Below are 17,578 nucleotides of genomic sequence, written 5' to 3'. Positions count from 1 at the left end.
AAGGATGAGCATGCACAACATCTAAGGATTGTTTTACAGACATTACGAGATAAGCAGCTGTATGCGAAATTGAGCAAGTGTGAATTCTGGCTTGATTGGGTAGTGTTTCTCGGTCATGTGATTTCTAATGAAGGGATATCTGTTGATCCTAGTAAGATAGAGGCAGTGCTGAACTGGTCTCGTCCGACGAAGGTTGCTGAGATTCATAGTTTCTTGGGTCTAGCTGGATATTACCGTCGGTTCATCGAAAATTTTTCACAGTTGGCCAGGCTTTTGACTCAGCTTACTCGGAAAGATGTTACCTTCATTTGGTCCTCGGATTGTGAGGAGTCATTTCACGAGCTGCGTAGACGTCTTACTATTGCACCTGTGCTAGCTCTACCTTCTGGATCAGGAGGTTATGTTGTCTATACTGATGCCTCTGGACAGGGGTTAGGATATGTTCTGACACATCATGGACATGTTATTGTCTATGCTTCTCGACAGTTGAAGACGCATGAGAGTAATTATCCAGTACATGATCTCGAGTTAGCCGCCATTGTATTTGCACTCAAGATTTGGAGGCATTATCTTTATGGCGAGAAATTTGAGATATTCACGGATCACAAGAGTTTGAAGTATTTATTCACTCAGGCGGAGTTGAATATGCGACAGAGACGCTGGATGGATCTTCTGAAGGATTATGATTGTGAAAATTAAATATCATCCAGGTTCTGTTAATCTTACTGCTGATGCCTTAAGTCGGCAGGTGAGACTTTCTGCACTTCAGACTAGTGAAGTATCTCATATGATTCAAGAGTGTTGTTCATTGAGTTTTATGCTCAATCATAAGAAAGGGAGAAATGGGATTCGGTTGTATACTATTTTGTCTGAGCCAGCATTGTATTCTCGGATCAGAGATGCTCAGATATCTAATGTTAAGACTCAGCGTTTTACACGTTTAGCCAATGGAGTTAATACATCTGGATTTCATTTTCAGGCAGATGGTTTATTGTGCTTATCTAATCGAGTGGTTGTACCTAATGATGCGGAGCTCAGGAATAATATTCTTTCTCAAGCTCACAGGAGTCGATTATCAGTTCATCCTGGTAGCATGAAAATGTATAAGGACTTGCGAACTAGATTCTGGTGGAAAGGGATGAAGCGAAGTGTGTATCAATTTTTTTCAAGATGTTTGGTTTGTCAACAAGTCAAGGCTAAACACCGACGACCAGGTGTATTACTACAGAATCTTGAGATTCCCGAATGGAAGTGGGAGCACGTGACTATGGATTTTGTTACCCACTTGCCTATGACTTCACGTCAGTGTGATGCTATCTGGGTTGTCGTTGACCGTTTGACAAAATCAGCACACTTAATTCCTTATAACCGGGAGTATTCTTATGATCGCATGACACGTTTATACATCCAGGAGATAGTGCGATTGCATGGGATTCCAGTAAGCATAGTCAGTGATAGAGACCCGCGATTTACCTCACGTTTTTGGGGTAGTTTTCAGGAGGCGTTGGGTACCACTCTGAGTTTGAGTACTGCATATCATCCAGAGACTGACGGGCAGTCAGAGCGAACGATTCGTACTTTGGAGGATATGCTACGTTCTTCTGTCATGGATTTTGGCTTATCTTGGCAGGATCAGTTACCTTTGATTGAATTTGCCTACAATAACAGTTATCATCGTAGTATTGATATGACACCTTTCAAGGCATTGTACGGTCGACGGTGTCGTACTCCGTTATTCTGGGATGAAGTCGGGGAACGACAAGTCGAGGGTCCTTAATTGGTGCAGCAGATTGTAGACAAGGTAGATTTGATCAAGCATAGGATCAAAGATGCTCAAGATAGACAAGCCAGTTATGCTAATATTCGTCGCAGGCCACTTCAGTTTGAGCCTGGTGAATATGTGTTCTTACGAGTATCACCTTTCAGGAAGGTGATGAGATTCGGCGTGAAAGGAAATTTGTCTCCTCGTTTTATTGGACCTTTCCAGATACTGGAAAAAATCAGAGATGTTGCATATCGTTTGGCTTTACCGCCAAATCTTTCCAGTATACATAATGTTTTTCATGTGTCGTTACTTCGACAGTATATAGCTGATGAATCTCATGTGATTCAGTCTACTGATATTCAGCTAGAGTCAGATCTGTCTTTTGTTGAACGACCAATCCGTATCCTAGACAGGAAAGAGAAAGTTCTTCGGAACAAGACTATACCACTTGTGATGGTACAGTGGCAGCGCCGAGGCGTTGAAGAAGCAACTTGGGAAACTGAAAGTCGTATGCAAGTGGAATATCCTGAGTTGTTTGCTTTGTACTTTTGATTTAACATGTAAGTTGTAATTACAGTTGTTATAATAAAACATGGTTTGATGTTTCATATTGTTATCTTGATTTGTCTTTAGATGTTATTTTGCGGACGAAATATCTAAAGGTGTGGAGAATGTAGTAACCCAGATTCCATTTTAAGATAATAATATGATAAACATGATTAAGGGTTGGTAATTAATCAATTTCGGAGTGTTATTGGACTTCGGAAGAGAATTTGGGCTTTTGACTTTGGGCCGGATCGGAAGTTCCAAACCCAGATCGGAAGCTCCGATCCCAGCCACTTCGGAAGCTCAGCGGAAGCACAGAGATCGGAAGCTCCGATCCTGGAACGGAAGTTCCGATCTCCAGCTTCCAGCAATGCTCGATGACTCAGCCGCGAGTTTTGACAAGTGTTGAACGTAGAGTAGATCGGAAGCTCCGATTGCCCGATCGGAAGTTCCGATCCCGACGTGTCACACATGCACGCAGTGAGTTGGATCGGAAGCTCCGATCCTGAAATCGGAAGTTCCGATCCTGGCCGGGAATTTTGCCTATAAATAGGGCTTCTCAGATTCATTTCTAAATACGAATTCCCGAGTTTCTTTCTTCAGTTATATAGTGTGAGATATACACTTGAGGGCCCTATCGGTTATAATAGAGGTTCTGGAATAACCAAGGTGTGGTTATAGTCATCCAGGACTAGCGACTTCAAAGGGCTAACTACGGACGAAGGTATGGTCCGGGAATCTGTTTAAGTTTTGGGAGTACTTATTAGCTTAGTTAAGGCTTATAGAATTTATGTAGTGATACGGTGAACTTTTGAATATAGGCTTGGAACCTAGGATCCTACTTTACTTGAACTAGCCTAGAGGTACGTACACATTGACTGAGATTGCCAGCGAGTATACATGTTTATATGTTGCATTTATTTGGCATTATTATATGGCATGAGATATGATTTACCGCTTTCTATATTCATATGTCATGTGCATATACACGTTGAGCCTATACCTTGTTATACCTGACTATAGAGCCGCTCAGCTCTATACTCGATAGTCTGTCACTGAGAGTACCGCGACGGCGGGGGCATTTATGTCTATCTACTCTGGTATACTAGACGAGTGTGGTTGCACCCAGAGGTTGATCCGTGCGGTGGCAGCACTCATGTGGCACCGGTACTGAGCATGATTTTCTGATGACCCGTTACCAGTCATCATGTTGCATGCATCATATATTTACGTGTACTCATGTTTATGTACTGAGCGTTAGCGCTCACGTCCTAGTTGTTATCTTGGACACCCAATTCCATAGGCAGGTCGCAGGATGGACGGAGCTGGTAGTTCAAGGCAGGACTAGGGAGCAGAAGCCTTGAGGATTTTATTATACAGCAGGATTCGTTATAGCTGTATAATGTTTATTGTTTAAGTTTTCGATATGGTTGTATCACTACAGATTTAAGCCTGGATTATATTACTAAGCTGATATGTAAATTATGGTTATGTTTCCGCACGTTTTTTTTTTATTTTGCTGTATTAAGTTTAATGCATGCTATTAGTTGCCAGTTAGTAGGTGATACCATGCAGGGTCACTACAGTTCTAGATACAAGATATCACTCGATTTTCATTCATGCAAATCATATCAATTGATTATATCATCTATTCCAATTTATAGGCCAAGAACCCTTAATTGTTATTTACTGCCTCTCCCGAGTGCCGAGTACATGTTATTATTCTAATGCTAATTTTGATATACCTATCAAAAATCAAACAACAAAACAATTTAATCAAGTTCTATGGTTCTCTTTCAGTAACCTCAAAGGAACTTGTAAGTCTCCCGACCTCTAAAAAAATCCTACGTTGTGTTTCCTATGATCCTATTCAAAATATCCTCTCCCGAGCGCCAGATTTCAAATAAATATAACAATTCAATTAGTGATCAAGTAATTGAAAGACAATCAAATCAAAAATACACAAATAAATTGTTAAGAACAATATAATAGTAAGCAAAATAATAGTCAAAACATAAAACTCCAATCAAGATCCGTCAATATCTAGAAACAACTAATAATTTTATAATGAAATAATCAAACACATAGACATATCCAAAAATCTCAAAATAAATCAAGGAAGATAATAAAATCACAAATTAGAGTTGATTCTCCGTCCCCAGATGAATTTCCTCTGTCGTGTTTCGATTATCCTTTGTCTTTCGCTCCCACGTCTCAAATTCGTGTCCCGAGCTTACTTGAATGCATAGTTGTGTGATTCTCTTGTTTGGGTGCCTCTTCTTCTCTTCTCAAATCTCTCAAATTTGTGTGTGTTGTTGTGCGGCGGCCCTCCTCTCTTGATTGTGTCCTTGAAGTCCCTTTTATATGTCCTCGAAGCCCGCCGAATAAAGCCCGAAAAAGTCTCAAAATTTCCTTCCCGAAAAATTACAAAATCTGACTTTCGGACGGCGCGGGCGCGCAGTAGAGAGGCGAGGGCGCGCCTGAAAGCGGGCGGGCGTGCCCTTTTCTCGCATGTGCTATTCTACAGCGCGTGTATCTTTCAAACTAACCGTCGGATTGAGCTGAAATTTTGACAGAAACTTTAAAACATCCTAAAATTTAATATGAACGGTTGAGATTGGATTTTGATACATCAATAATTCCCAATAATTTTCTGAAGTTTATACTTCATAATGCATCATTCCGCTTCTTCTTGCTACTTTTGCACCAATCATTGCAACTCACAAAAACAACAAAAAATATGCGTAATATCCACTAAATACATCACAAAAACCAAGTCAAAACATATATAAATTAAGTGCATAAATTGCACTTATCAAATTCCCCCAAACTTAGACTTTTGCTAGTCCCGAGCAAAACAATAATGAGTAATATAGTCGGCCTCCGAATTTTTACATTCCAAAATTAAATACACATGTAAGCCAATTTTCTCAAGAGTTTTCGTGTGTATGTGATTTGCCAATCTTGTTTATCCTCCTTGTTTTCGATACACTAATGCAACAAGTTTGTTTCACAAAATCATCATATCCGCTCTTTAGTTTTAAAACACTCTCCACCAAGTTCAACTTCTACTCGCTAAGTTCACGACATATCATTTTTTTTCATAAAATCACCGGATTTTGCATCCGGTTTTATTTTATTTAGCCCCAATAATTACCCGCATACTTAGCTATAACTAAAGATAGGATTCGAATTTCAATCCCCTCGTCTATAGCCCGGATGGAACATCAACCCCATTATTTTTTCCGCAAACTTAGCATGGAACAATGAATAGAATTTCAAACACTTTTCAAGCCCGGATGGAGTTGTTAATTTTTTTCAAAACTTAATTCTTTCACTTTTGCAACCCTATTTATTCCGCATACTTAGCCAAGGACAAGAGAATTAGGATTTCAATTCCTTATCAATGACCCAGATAGAGTTATTATTAATTTTTTCATATTTTAATGCCTAAATCATTTCTAAGCTCGTAGAAGTCTACCTCAGTTTCAAGCATAAATCACCAAAGTTAAGAATCAAATCATCCAATTCACTTACAATATCACAAAGCTTCTCTAATCACTAGAGTCTAGACAATCAATGCATAGTGCATATGGGTGAGAACTCAAGATTAAATATAGCTAACATTAACATTTTTAACACCAAAAATTATTTTTATCATAGGCCAACACAAGTACACATCATTTATTCAACTCAAACTAACTCATGAAAAATTTTCAAAATTTTCATAATTTTTTAAACACCCCCCAAACTTAAATTGTGCATTGTCCTCAATGTAAAATAAACAATTTATGTAGCAGAGGAATACACGTACCTGTGACAACGACCATCAGTAGTCGTCATCCTTTTCATCGTCATTTGTAGCGCATTGGGGTATAGTAGGGGTAACACCACCAAACTTCATCTCCACACATCCTATAAAAAAATTACAAGGGACAAAAATTTAAGAAATAAACACATAAAAATCAAATAAACAAAATAAATAAATAATACTAAAAATTCTTGGGTTGCCTCCCAAGCAGCGCTTAGTTTATAGTTCTCAGCCCGACTGCGTCTGCACTTTCAAAACTTTAAGATCTGTGAATAAACTGCAGACATAGATAAAACAAAAAAAATGATAATAATAAATAGACAATAAAAATAATAATTCTAAATCAAAATCAAGATCACTTGGTAACAGTATTAGTGCACAATAAATTGAATCAATCCCCGGCAACGGCGCCAAAAACTCGTTGTGGAAAATACTCGCAAGCGTACGAGTGTCAAGTTTTAATATAGAGTGAGTAGAGTATCGTTCCCACGAGGATTGAAAATTTATATTCACACCAAGTCCTGTAATTAGAATAATCTCAACTTTGTTTAGAAAATCAAAGTTTTAAATTTCAATAAACTAAAATAAAATAAAGAATCTAGAATTTCAGGGATGACTTTGGGTACACGATCTGAGACAGGTTCTAGATACAAGATATCACTCGATTTTCATTCATGCAAATCATATCAATTGATTATATCATCTATTCCAATTTATAGGCCAAGAACCCTTAATTGTTATTTACTGACTCTCTCGAGTGCCGAGTAAATGTTATTATTCTAATGCTAATTTCGATATACCTATCAGAAACCAAACAACAAAACAATTTAATCAAGTTCTATGGTTCTCTTTTAGTGACCTCAAAGGAACTTGTAAGTCTCCCGACCTCTACAAAAATCCTAGGTTGTGTTTCCTATGATCCTATTAAAAATCTCATCTCCCGAGCGCCAGATTTCAAATAAATATAACAATTCAATTAGTGATCAAGTAATTGAAAGACAATCAAATCAAGAATACACAAATAAATTGTTAAGAACAAATAATAGTAAGCAAAATAATAGTCAAAACATGAAACTCCAATCAAGATCCGTCAATATCTAGAAACAACTAATAAGTTTATAATGAAATAATCAAACACATAGACATATCCAAAAATCTCAAAATAAATCAAGGAAGATAATAAAATCACAGATTAGAGTTGATTCTCCGTCCCCAGATGAATTTCTTCTGTCGTGTTTCGATTATCCCTTGTCTTTCGCTCCCACGTCTCAAATTCGTATCCCAAACCTACTGGAATGTGTAGTTGTGTGATTCTCTTGTTTGGGTGCCTCTTCTTCTCTTCTCAAATCTCTCAAATTTGTGTGTGTTGTTGTGCGGCGGCCCTCCTCTCTTGATTGTGTCCTTGAAGTCCCTTTTATATGTCCTCGAAGCCCGCCGAATAAATCCCAAAAAAGTCTCAAAATTTCCTTCCCGAAAAATTACAAAATCTGACTTTCTGACGGCGCGGGCGCGCAGTGGAGTGGCGAGGGCGCGCCTGAAAGCGGGCGGGCGTGCCCTTTTCTCACATGTGCTGTTCTGCAGCGCGCGACAATTTTAAAAAATTATATCTCCCAAACTAACCGTCGGATTGAGCTGAAATTTTGACAGAAACTTCAATACATCCTAAGCTTTAATATGAACGGTGGAGAATGAATTTTGATAGATCAATAATTCCCAATAATTTTCTGAAGTTGATACTCCATAATGCATCATTCCGCTTCTTCTTGCTACTTTTGCACCAATCCTTGCAACTCACAAAAACAACAACAAATATGCGTAATATTCACTAAATACATCACAAAAACCAAGTCAAAACATATATAAATTAAGTGCATAAATTTCACTAATTAGAATGACATCATGCCTGACGTCATATGACTAGATCGTACGATCCGAAGGTAGGTTCCCTACCCACTCGTTAGGCCCCTTTTAAGGCAGGGCCATTCCTATTTGGAGGCCGAAGAGTAGTCCGACTCGGGCCCATTTTTTTCGGGGCCCATAATTTTGAAAAACATTTATTATATAAAAGTGTAAATTGATCCAATATAAATTAATTATTCTTGGGTTTTTTTCATTCATATCTCAGGAAATTATTTTTCATTTGCCTATTGCCTAATATAAATTTTTTTTATTATTTCTGGGCTTTTTGATAAATTTATTTATGAATTTTATTATTCCTATGTCTCTTGATAATTTTTTTTAAATATAAATTATTTTTCTCGTGCCCAATAAACAAAAAAACCTTTTTATTCCCTAAATTTATTATATATTAGTGTAATTGGACCAATATAAAAACACATTTTATGACTCATAAGAGTTGTTCTGATATTAATGAGCACGATTTGTTCTCGGAGTTCACATTCTTGGAGTTCTCATTACCAAGATAAACAAACCGACAATGGATGTAGTGAATTACTTGAAAAAAAATTGATGGATATTTCTCTAATACTCACATTGTTTATAAAATCTCGTTGACTATACTTTTTATAGTTGTAAGTGCAAAACAAAATTTATCAAATTTAAAGCTTTTCAAAACATATCCTCAATAAACCATGTTATGTGAAAAGATCATTGAATGAATTGGTTATGCTATTAATTGAGAAAAAAAATTCCTGAACAATTTGATTAATATTGTTAGCTCTAAACTGTTAAACGAGTTGTTTTATAGTAATCATTTTGTACAGAATATGAACGCACATTATGATTTAGGGATCTCTTTTAAAAGTTAGACTCAGACCAAAAAATTGTTAGGATCGGCCCTGTTTTAAGGTTAACATGAAGCTTTACTATTCTATATCAGCATATTTTTTATTATCAATTTATTTTCTAAAATATTTTAAAATGTATATATATATTAGTGTTGTTTTGAGAAAAAAAATTATATGGGAAGCAATAATTGTTTGTATGGGAAAAGAACGATTATAACATTAACACTTATATTTACAGTTGGAAAAAATTTGAGCTACAACGTACGTAGTTGTAACTTGTAAGTAATGACTGTGTAGATAAAACAACATAAGTCCAATTATTATTTAACGAACGTATTTTCATACATAATTTTTTTTCCGATCTCAAATTTCATAATTTGTCGTGAAAAATAGAATACCCTTTTTCGAAAAGAAATTTGACTGCTGTATTCCTGTCTTCACGCTAGCCAACCAATTCCAAACACTGAAAAACTTTTGGTCATTGTCAATATGACTTATTTGCATAAAAACAATGGAAATTAATGGGCCACAATAACCACGTACGTATGTTTTTCCAGTCCATCCCATCTAGGGGTGCAAACGAAGCGAATCGAACCGAATAATGATAAAATTTTAAGGTTCGAATTTGGCTCGATAAGAGTATATTCGAGTTCGAGCTCGATTCGAAGTTCGATAATTTCAAATATTTTGGCTCGAGTTCGGCTCGAAATGAAGTTCGAGTTCGAGTTCGGTTCGAAATATTCGAACCTATTTGTGAACTATTCGGATATTATGGTTCGAAAGCTCGAAATGTATATATTTTATTATATAATTATATTATATTAATTAAATATTAAGGCTCGAACTATCGAACAGAGTAATTTCGGCTCGAGCTCGGCTCGAAAAAAAGTTCGAACATGTTCGAATTTGGCTCGAGTTCGATAAGCTCGAATGCAAATCAAATATTTATCGAGCAGACTCGTAAAGCTCACGAACACGTTCGTTTCGTTTGCATCCCTAATCCCACCAAAGGATTATTATTTTAAGTGAAATCTTATGGACATATATTGAAGAAATAATATTGATAAATCAAGCCATTTTTGGGAACAATCTTTTGAACAAAGAGCAACAACTATCTTGTACGCGACACGATGTATTGATGAGACGGGTTGTCTTGCTTCATATTTGTAGTAAAAAAAAAATAAAAATTAATATTTTTTTATGAATCAAATCAAGTTAAAAATACATCTCTCGAATAATTACTACATGATACAACGTAGTAAAAATTTTTGTGTAAAAGGAATCGAGACAAATTTAAATATTTAGTCCTCGATCCAAACTAAACCCCGAAAATATAATAGTAAATATTAACAACACATTGGCCAATTCAACAAGACCTTATGGTCATGATATTGACTAGTTAAACCATGTGCGGAAGAAGACGAGTGTTGGGGGTTTTCTTGTTAGTTTCCTGATCACAAAATGCAGGCCAATTATTATATCCTTATTACTGATATGATTTTTTTAAAATAAAATTTTCCTGTGAATGTATATAATTTATTTTACAAAAACACTCCTTCACTATTAGAAAAGTCTTAAAAGACTTAACTATTTTTTACTTCAACGATCACTATTATCAAAATAATAAATAGTTATTTACTGCGATAATAAAATTAATGAAGTAAAATATACTTTAAAATATATTTTAAACTTCGCAAATTGAAAAACACGTGCTTCACTACAATTTTAACTAACATTTTATTTCAAATTTTGTATTTGACGAAGTAAAAAGTTATCAAATTAAATTTATAATTTCTTACGCTGAAGTATCCTATAGGATAGGATGAACCAGTTTCTTTTTTTTAACTTTTAAATCTCCTCGTCTCTTTTAATGAAGTTAGGGGCTTTCTCATCTCCATTCTCTAGTTCCTCTTTCCGGTCACTTCTGCCTCCTCGCCATGAATCTGGGTAAATCCTCAAGCCATTTCGAGTTTCTATGCTTCTAAACCTTGCGTCGTGGTTTTCCGGTCAAAGGAAGATGGGCCGACAATGTTCTCGATCGATTTCACTTTCGGCATCACGATTGCCTTGGTGCTATTCAATCAGCAAAATCCTTATTCCTAAGGCACGTATCTTGGTGTTGTGGCTACATGGACTGGGCGATTTGGGGGTCTTACTAATGAAACCCATCAAAACGCTTTTCACGTCCCCCTGTCCAACTAAACCAAGTGTTCTTTCCCTTCTGCTCCTTCTAATGTCGTCACTTGTAACTGTATGTTCCTGTGAACATTTAGGTTAATTAGTGAGAAGGAACTGTGATGAAACTTTTGCTCGGTCATCGAAGCCAAGGTTTGTTTCTGTTATGCTTCATCATTATAATAAATCTTCTGACGAGTTCTTGAATTTGGCAAACTAAAACTGTTGCATTTTGATTATTAATCTGTTATTGAAGATTTATGGGCTTTTTCTTTATGATTCTTTGGGTGAATTAGGGATTTGGGTATAGTTGTGATTACGTTGAAAATGATTAACTCCAAGCATAAGCTCCGTGTTTCCTCATTCTGCACTCTCAGTTCTGTTTCAGTTCATTTGAAATGTGATAATAGGTATTCGTGATTAATTGCTATTGATTTTTACCGTGTAGATGAACATTCATTTGAGTTTCAAAGCAACCGTGGTCCTGTTCTAAGAAAATTGTGATTAAATTCACAATGTACTTGTGACTCTGTCTTGCAAAATTAAATCATAGTTTTGTGTCTACTGAACCGGAATTTGGAAAAACAAGTTCAAATCTTCTTCTTGATAAACTGGACTCAAGATGTTTAGCACTTGGAGTAAACATTCTAGTGTACAAATAATTCTCGTATTTCTGCTGATCAGTTTGGATTAAGGACTTTGCTTGTAGGTAGTAGAAGGCACATTTACTGAGGAACCTGGATCTGGTGCGTTGGCAATTATTGATGGAAAAAAATGTAGTTGTCGGTACACTAATGTGGGTTAAAAGGTAAACTAAGTCATCTCTTGAATATTCCTCAACCTACTATCTACACTAATTTTAGTTCATCTTGCAAGTTTCTTTGATGTTAGATAGTAGAATTGCTAAAAAAGAGTCAACTTACCCCGTAACTTCATGAAATTTATTTTACCTTGTGTTGATAGCAGAGCTTTGGGTCAAATTTTACATTCATTTGTGCTGAAGAATTTGACCAACATGTCGTGGGGTTCTCCATTTTATTCTGGTAAGTGTGTTAGATTCGAAGTGTTCCTTTGATTTATTCTATAATTTGATCAACATGTCGTGGGCTTTAGTTTACTTTGATTTGTGAAACAATACTCACAAAGTTTGTATCTTAGGTTTTTTTTAATTGTTATTGTTTTCTTTCCATTTTCATAAACTTACATGTTTTTGAATTTTTGCAAGGAAGTTTTGCAACGGGTTTGTCTTACCTAGCTTGGCCTTGCTTGTGAGTGACTATAAAAGTTGAACATAGATTTATGTATTTTAAAAATTTTAAGGACGATATTCTTTCCATGTCAATTAACTTGAACTATCACGTGTTTATGTAGGCTGAACAATGAGCACATGAATGAAGTGAAAAGTTGAGGCAGCAAGAGCATGAGCAGATTGCAGAAAAGCGGAAAAGAGACCTAGTTCGATGTTAATTTTGATATATTCTGTATATATACTGAAACTTTATGTTATATTTTCTACTGTATGCAAAATAGTAGCACTTCTGAATTATTTTCTCTATTGCCTTTGTTATTTTAGACTCTAAGGGTGCGTATTGTTGCAAAGGCAGAGGAAAAGAAATTGGAATTTTTGTTTCTTCAATGGAGTGAGCATCACAAAAAACCTGGTAATTTCTCACAAGGTACCCTCATTTTCTTTGGTAAGAGCTTGAATATCTTCTAACATGACCAACCTGCTTATTCTGCTATTTTCTACATGTTGCAGGTTAATTAACTTGAACATCTTCTAACATCTTCTAACATGAACAACCTGTTGATTCTGCTATTTTCTACATGTTGCAGGTTATTATTAACTTGAATATCTTCTAACATGACCAACCTGTTGATTCTGCTATTTTTTACTTGTTGCAGGCTATTATTAATTTTGGTCCAAAAGTGTCCATATTCACAATTTCTTTGACACAGAAGATAAGTGTCCATTCATATGCAGGTTATTATTAATTTTGGTTGCAGATTTAATTTGTCTGTCTATGGTGTTTTACGAACATTTGAAAATTTTATAACAAGTATAGCTCTTTTTAGGTGCGTATATTTCTCCATGCCAAGGTGTTATTTTTCGTTTTGAACTAAACACATAACTTATTTTCTTCATGCCCGAGTGCAATATATAAAACCATCATAGACAGTCTTTTTTTGTTTTTTTTTTAAATTAAAATATTCTAGAACAAAAGGGTTCATAAAATATAAGATGCAGAAACTACTTAGGACCTTTGTTTGTTTTCCATTTTTCTTGTAAAGGAATTGACAAGTTCACAAGCTTAGGATTTGATTAGTTGAGTTTTTCTTCCTTTTTCTCTCTAAATGATGCACTCGACAATAGCTTACAAGTCTTCATACTATTTGGTCATTTTCTGTATGATAGGCACCCTGATTATTTGTGTTAATATGGTGTAGAGGGAAGTGAGCATCACTCCGCTGATGGCACGTCAACTTATCCAGGTAAACATGACAGTTAATTCATCTGTAGGCTTCTAAACATTGTAGAATGTGACATGAAGATTTATGTTCCTAAATTTAGTATTCTGTAGAACTTATCCTTCTAGCATATTTTTTGGATGCATATGTTATATTGTGGGTGTATAATAACTTCCAGTTCCAAACTAAGTTGCCCATGCATGACTCATCAATGGTACCAACTATATTAATTTTCAGATTTTGAGATTAGAGAATATTGAATTTGTTGTAGCTCCATATGAGGCAGATGCACAATTGGCGTACCTGTCTGGTCTTGAAGCTGAAGATGGTGGGGTTGTAGCAGTCATTTCAGAGGACAGTGACTTACTAGTATATGGTTGTTCAGCTGTAAGAAATCGTGCCTTGTCAAAATCAGATGTTACTCAGTTTTTGCTACATTTCAGCATGAACTTTTCTCGCACCAATTCTTGCAGGTAGTATTTAAGATGGACCGATATGGTAATGGTGAAGAGAGAGAACTCGACAATGTCTTTAATACTGTTGGTTGCGTACAATCCTTTAATGGAGTGAGCATCTCAAAAAAAAAAAAGAGGTGAGTTTTTTTTCTGTGACTTGCTTCTGCTACTAGATTGCTTGAAGAACTTGTCGGATGAGTTAGATTTCTTCTAGCTGCATTTAAGTCTTCTGAATTAGGATCCATAAAATATCTGAAGTTCAATTCTTTCACGATTAATTGGCTGATGAAAGTAGGGAAACACTCTAGAATGTTTCTTAAAGATGAGGACTTTTATTTATGTTTTCTTAATCCGTTGTTGCAATGTTTTGTTAGAAGACACTAAAGCCAACATAGTTTAGTTTTTCGGATGAGTTAGGTCCAAATCTCATTTCTTAACAACATATTGGTATTTCGTAAATTTTGTGTACTAATTTATGTATCAAGCCTGCAGACTTATAGATGTTTTTACATTCAAGTGACTTCACCAAGAAAACTATAGATGCTTACTTGTTTCCTGAATATGATTGCATTCTTATTGACATTGAGCTATCTTTTTTTACATTTCAGTTTGCAGGATCCATCAAAAACTAATATTACAACCAAGATCAATTTGATGAAGTTAGAAGTGAATGGAGTGAATTCGTCTACTCCTATGTAGGTGCCTAAATATGTCATACACATTGGGATAATACTTTGTTTTGTCTCTGTTGATACAGTTTTAGTTTTGTAGACATACTTATAGATACATGTATATTTTCGGGTTATTTGGTGGATATACTTGTGGATTTATGGATGTTCGTCGTTTTGGTATGGATAATTTATGAACCTTATTAGTCTATTTTAAGTTCCAAAAATATATTTATATTATGGCATTATTGTATCTAAATTTTAATGTAATGGAACATATGTTTTTGCTTCACTAAAATTAAATGGTGAAGTTAAATAAATAATATAATTCACCATAAATCCGTAGCAACGAAGTCATTCGAATTAATTACTTCACCATAATACGTAACATGTTAAGTTAAATAAAACATTTACTTCATCAGTCAATGTGAATGTTGCAGGCATATGTCTTCTATTACTTCGGCAATTTCACTAATCGACGAAGCAAACGAATGTCTACTTCGCCAATTAGTGAAATTGCCGAAGTACAATACATTCTTTTGCTTCGACAATTAGTTAAGTCGTCGAAGTAAAAGACTTCTACTTCGTCAATTAGTGTCATTGTCGAAGTATAAATATATCTTTTACTTCGCCAATTTTATTAATCGATGAAGTACAAACATATCTTTTACTTCGAAAATTTATGAAATTAACGAACTAAACGATTTTCTTTTACTTCATTCATTAATGAAATTTTCGAAGTAAAATATATGTTTTTACTTCGGCATCGACCCAATCCTGAACCGGTTTTGGCTCCATGAACCGACCAAAGACTTCGATAATTTCAGGGCCACGACTTCGGTTATAACGCGAAGTAAAACAGTATATATTACTTCACATGACACTACTTCGGTAATTATCTATCTACGACTTCAGTTAATTGTTAGAGTAGGTGCCCGTCGAGCCAATGTGTTGGCCGATGGTCCTTGAGAGAACTCTTGTATGACAATCTTTATCTTAATAATATTTGATATTATTTAATTTGGCACATCTTTATCTTTATACCCGTGCAAGCTGCATAGATAAAGCCCTTGAATATACAAATAGTAGAAAGAATATGAGATGGTCATGTGATGACTATCATGAAACTCATATTTGGAATACTGTATATTCTAAACTGTTCCTAGTCGATTCAGCAGCCATAAAGAAGGATAAAGGCCGCTCGAGCTTGAGACTAGTATTTGCGATGTGAGTACCATGTTTCATTGGTAGGGGACATGGAGATGTCCAAACATGCAAATAGGTGCTCCTTGTAGAGTGCACTGAACAACCCTCCCTTAAGAATTTTCCAAGTGGTTTTCACTTATCGAGTGGAGAAGTCCTAGTTTATGGTTGTACACCATTAGTCCTTATAACCCGGGACAACATGGAGACTCTATATGCTAGTGCTTCACTTTGACTTGTTTACCGACTCATCTGGGGTCAACAGGTGACAATGTTGGGTGTTGTGACGAAACATATAGGAGTCAATGCATTGTAGTCGGGGATTCACCGCTTACCTACGGGTATGGATATCCTATGTTATATCATGCATACGTAGCTTGAAATCTCTGATCAGAGTAAGTGTAATTAAGAAATAAGTTTCTTGAATTACATTTTCGATGCAACTACGACATGACACATAGTTATCGATTCAATGACAACTCTCGATAAACCAATGATTGTCAAATCGGTCGGGATATATGAGTTGAAGGGACCGTACTGTACGCTAACCATAATTGATTGGTTCTTGCAGGCACTATCATTTGATACCTAGGGAGTCATGTAAGCGATGCTGCTAGACGTTTACATGACTGGTTGGGTACTATCAGACTTGAGTTTTCTGACGTTCTTATTATCAATGTGTTGATCAATAAGAATGGAGCTATATATAGGGTATGCTCATATAAGGGACTTGTTGATCCCGAATCACATGGAGATGTGAACCCACTGCTAGTTGTATCAGTGAACCATTGAGGGTCACACAAGTACTAGCTTTCTAGATCCCGTTGAGATTAAAATAAGTTCAATGTGTTGAACAACTTATAAAGGAGTTTATAAGTAAAATAAATTAGAAGTTTGACTTCTAAATTGGAGAACGAATGGAATAAGTAACTTTTAATTTGTGAATGTGTTCCAAGATTAAAAGTTGACTTAAAATAATTAGTTTATGAAAATGGTGATTTTCTAAACTATTATTTTGAACTTAGTTAATTAATTCAAGTGTTGAATTAATTTAACACTAGTTGAAATTTTAATGTACAAATAATTAGACACTATTGAGTCTTGTAGAGCTCAAATAAAATAGTGTTATATAATTATTGTTACTAGTATACTTGAATGAGTTCAAGTTGAATTTAATTAATTGATTAAACTTAAATGAGTTTAGGTTTAATATTTAATTAAAATAAGTTCAAAACACCTTTTAAATATATATATTTATATATGTATATATATATAGGCGTGTATATATATATATAATATATATATATGTATGTGTGTGATGGAATTTGAAGGGTTGGAAGATTAGATGCAATTTTCCATGCAAGTCATGCATTTTTCTATGCATGGTTTTAATTGTATCTAATCAATTCTTCTCCATTAATATAATATACACACATTACACAATTCATTCCATTCCAACTTTGAAGTGGCCGAACCCTCTCCAAAAATATTCTCCAAATTTTTCTTTCATTTTTGATGGTGAAAAAAATCATATCTCAATGCTAAATTCTCTAAATATTCTAGTGCATATTTAGAGCGGATTTAGATCGTCTAGTCGTGGACCTAATTCGGAGGCTCGAAGTGTTGAATCCATTTTGAGCAAGGAGTGCTCTTGGAAGCTTGTAGATTGAGTCTACCCTTTTCAAGAGCCTAGTTGTTTATCAACTTGGTTGGAGCCATAAATCAATCTTTGAGATTGA

The 17,578-nt window shown here is 35.3% G+C and overlaps 1 protein-coding gene across 25 annotated transcripts; it reads left to right on the top strand.

Moving 5' to 3' along the window:
• The first annotated feature begins 10,710 nt into the window (after nt 1-10,710).
• Nucleotides 10,711-14,848, top strand: LOC140890805 (exonuclease 1-like). Of its 25 annotated transcripts, none has more exons than XM_073298867.1 (12): nt 10,711-10,973; nt 11,143-11,197; nt 11,754-11,852; nt 12,011-12,087; nt 12,270-12,312; nt 12,416-12,525; nt 12,618-12,880; nt 12,950-13,028; nt 13,493-13,537; nt 13,785-13,900; nt 13,987-14,105; nt 14,577-14,848. In XM_073298867.1, the coding sequence occupies exons 7-12, from the start codon at nt 12,872-12,874 to the stop codon at nt 14,665-14,667; spliced, it is 459 nt and encodes a 152-aa protein (XP_073154968.1). In that variant the 5' UTR covers nt 10,711-10,973; nt 11,143-11,197; nt 11,754-11,852; nt 12,011-12,087; nt 12,270-12,312; nt 12,416-12,525; nt 12,618-12,871; the 3' UTR covers nt 14,668-14,848. The 25 variants fall into 25 exon arrangements, 22 of the variants coding, with proteins under 22 accessions (XP_073154968.1, XP_073154970.1, XP_073154976.1 ...); XM_073298869.1 differs by having other exon boundaries at nt 11,740-11,852; XM_073298875.1 differs by having other exon boundaries at nt 10,711-11,197; nt 12,416-12,506; nt 12,618-12,705; nt 12,804-12,880.
• Nucleotides 14,849-17,578: the final 2,730 nt, after the last annotated feature.

Source organism: Henckelia pumila, chromosome 3 (genome assembly GCF_033568475.1).
Source record: "Henckelia pumila isolate YLH828 chromosome 3, ASM3356847v2, whole genome shotgun sequence".
Lineage (NCBI taxonomy): Eukaryota > Viridiplantae > Streptophyta > Magnoliopsida > Lamiales > Gesneriaceae > Henckelia > Henckelia pumila.
The sequence above is the reverse complement of the archived record's forward strand: the minus strand, read 5'-3'. Positions and strand labels throughout refer to the sequence as shown.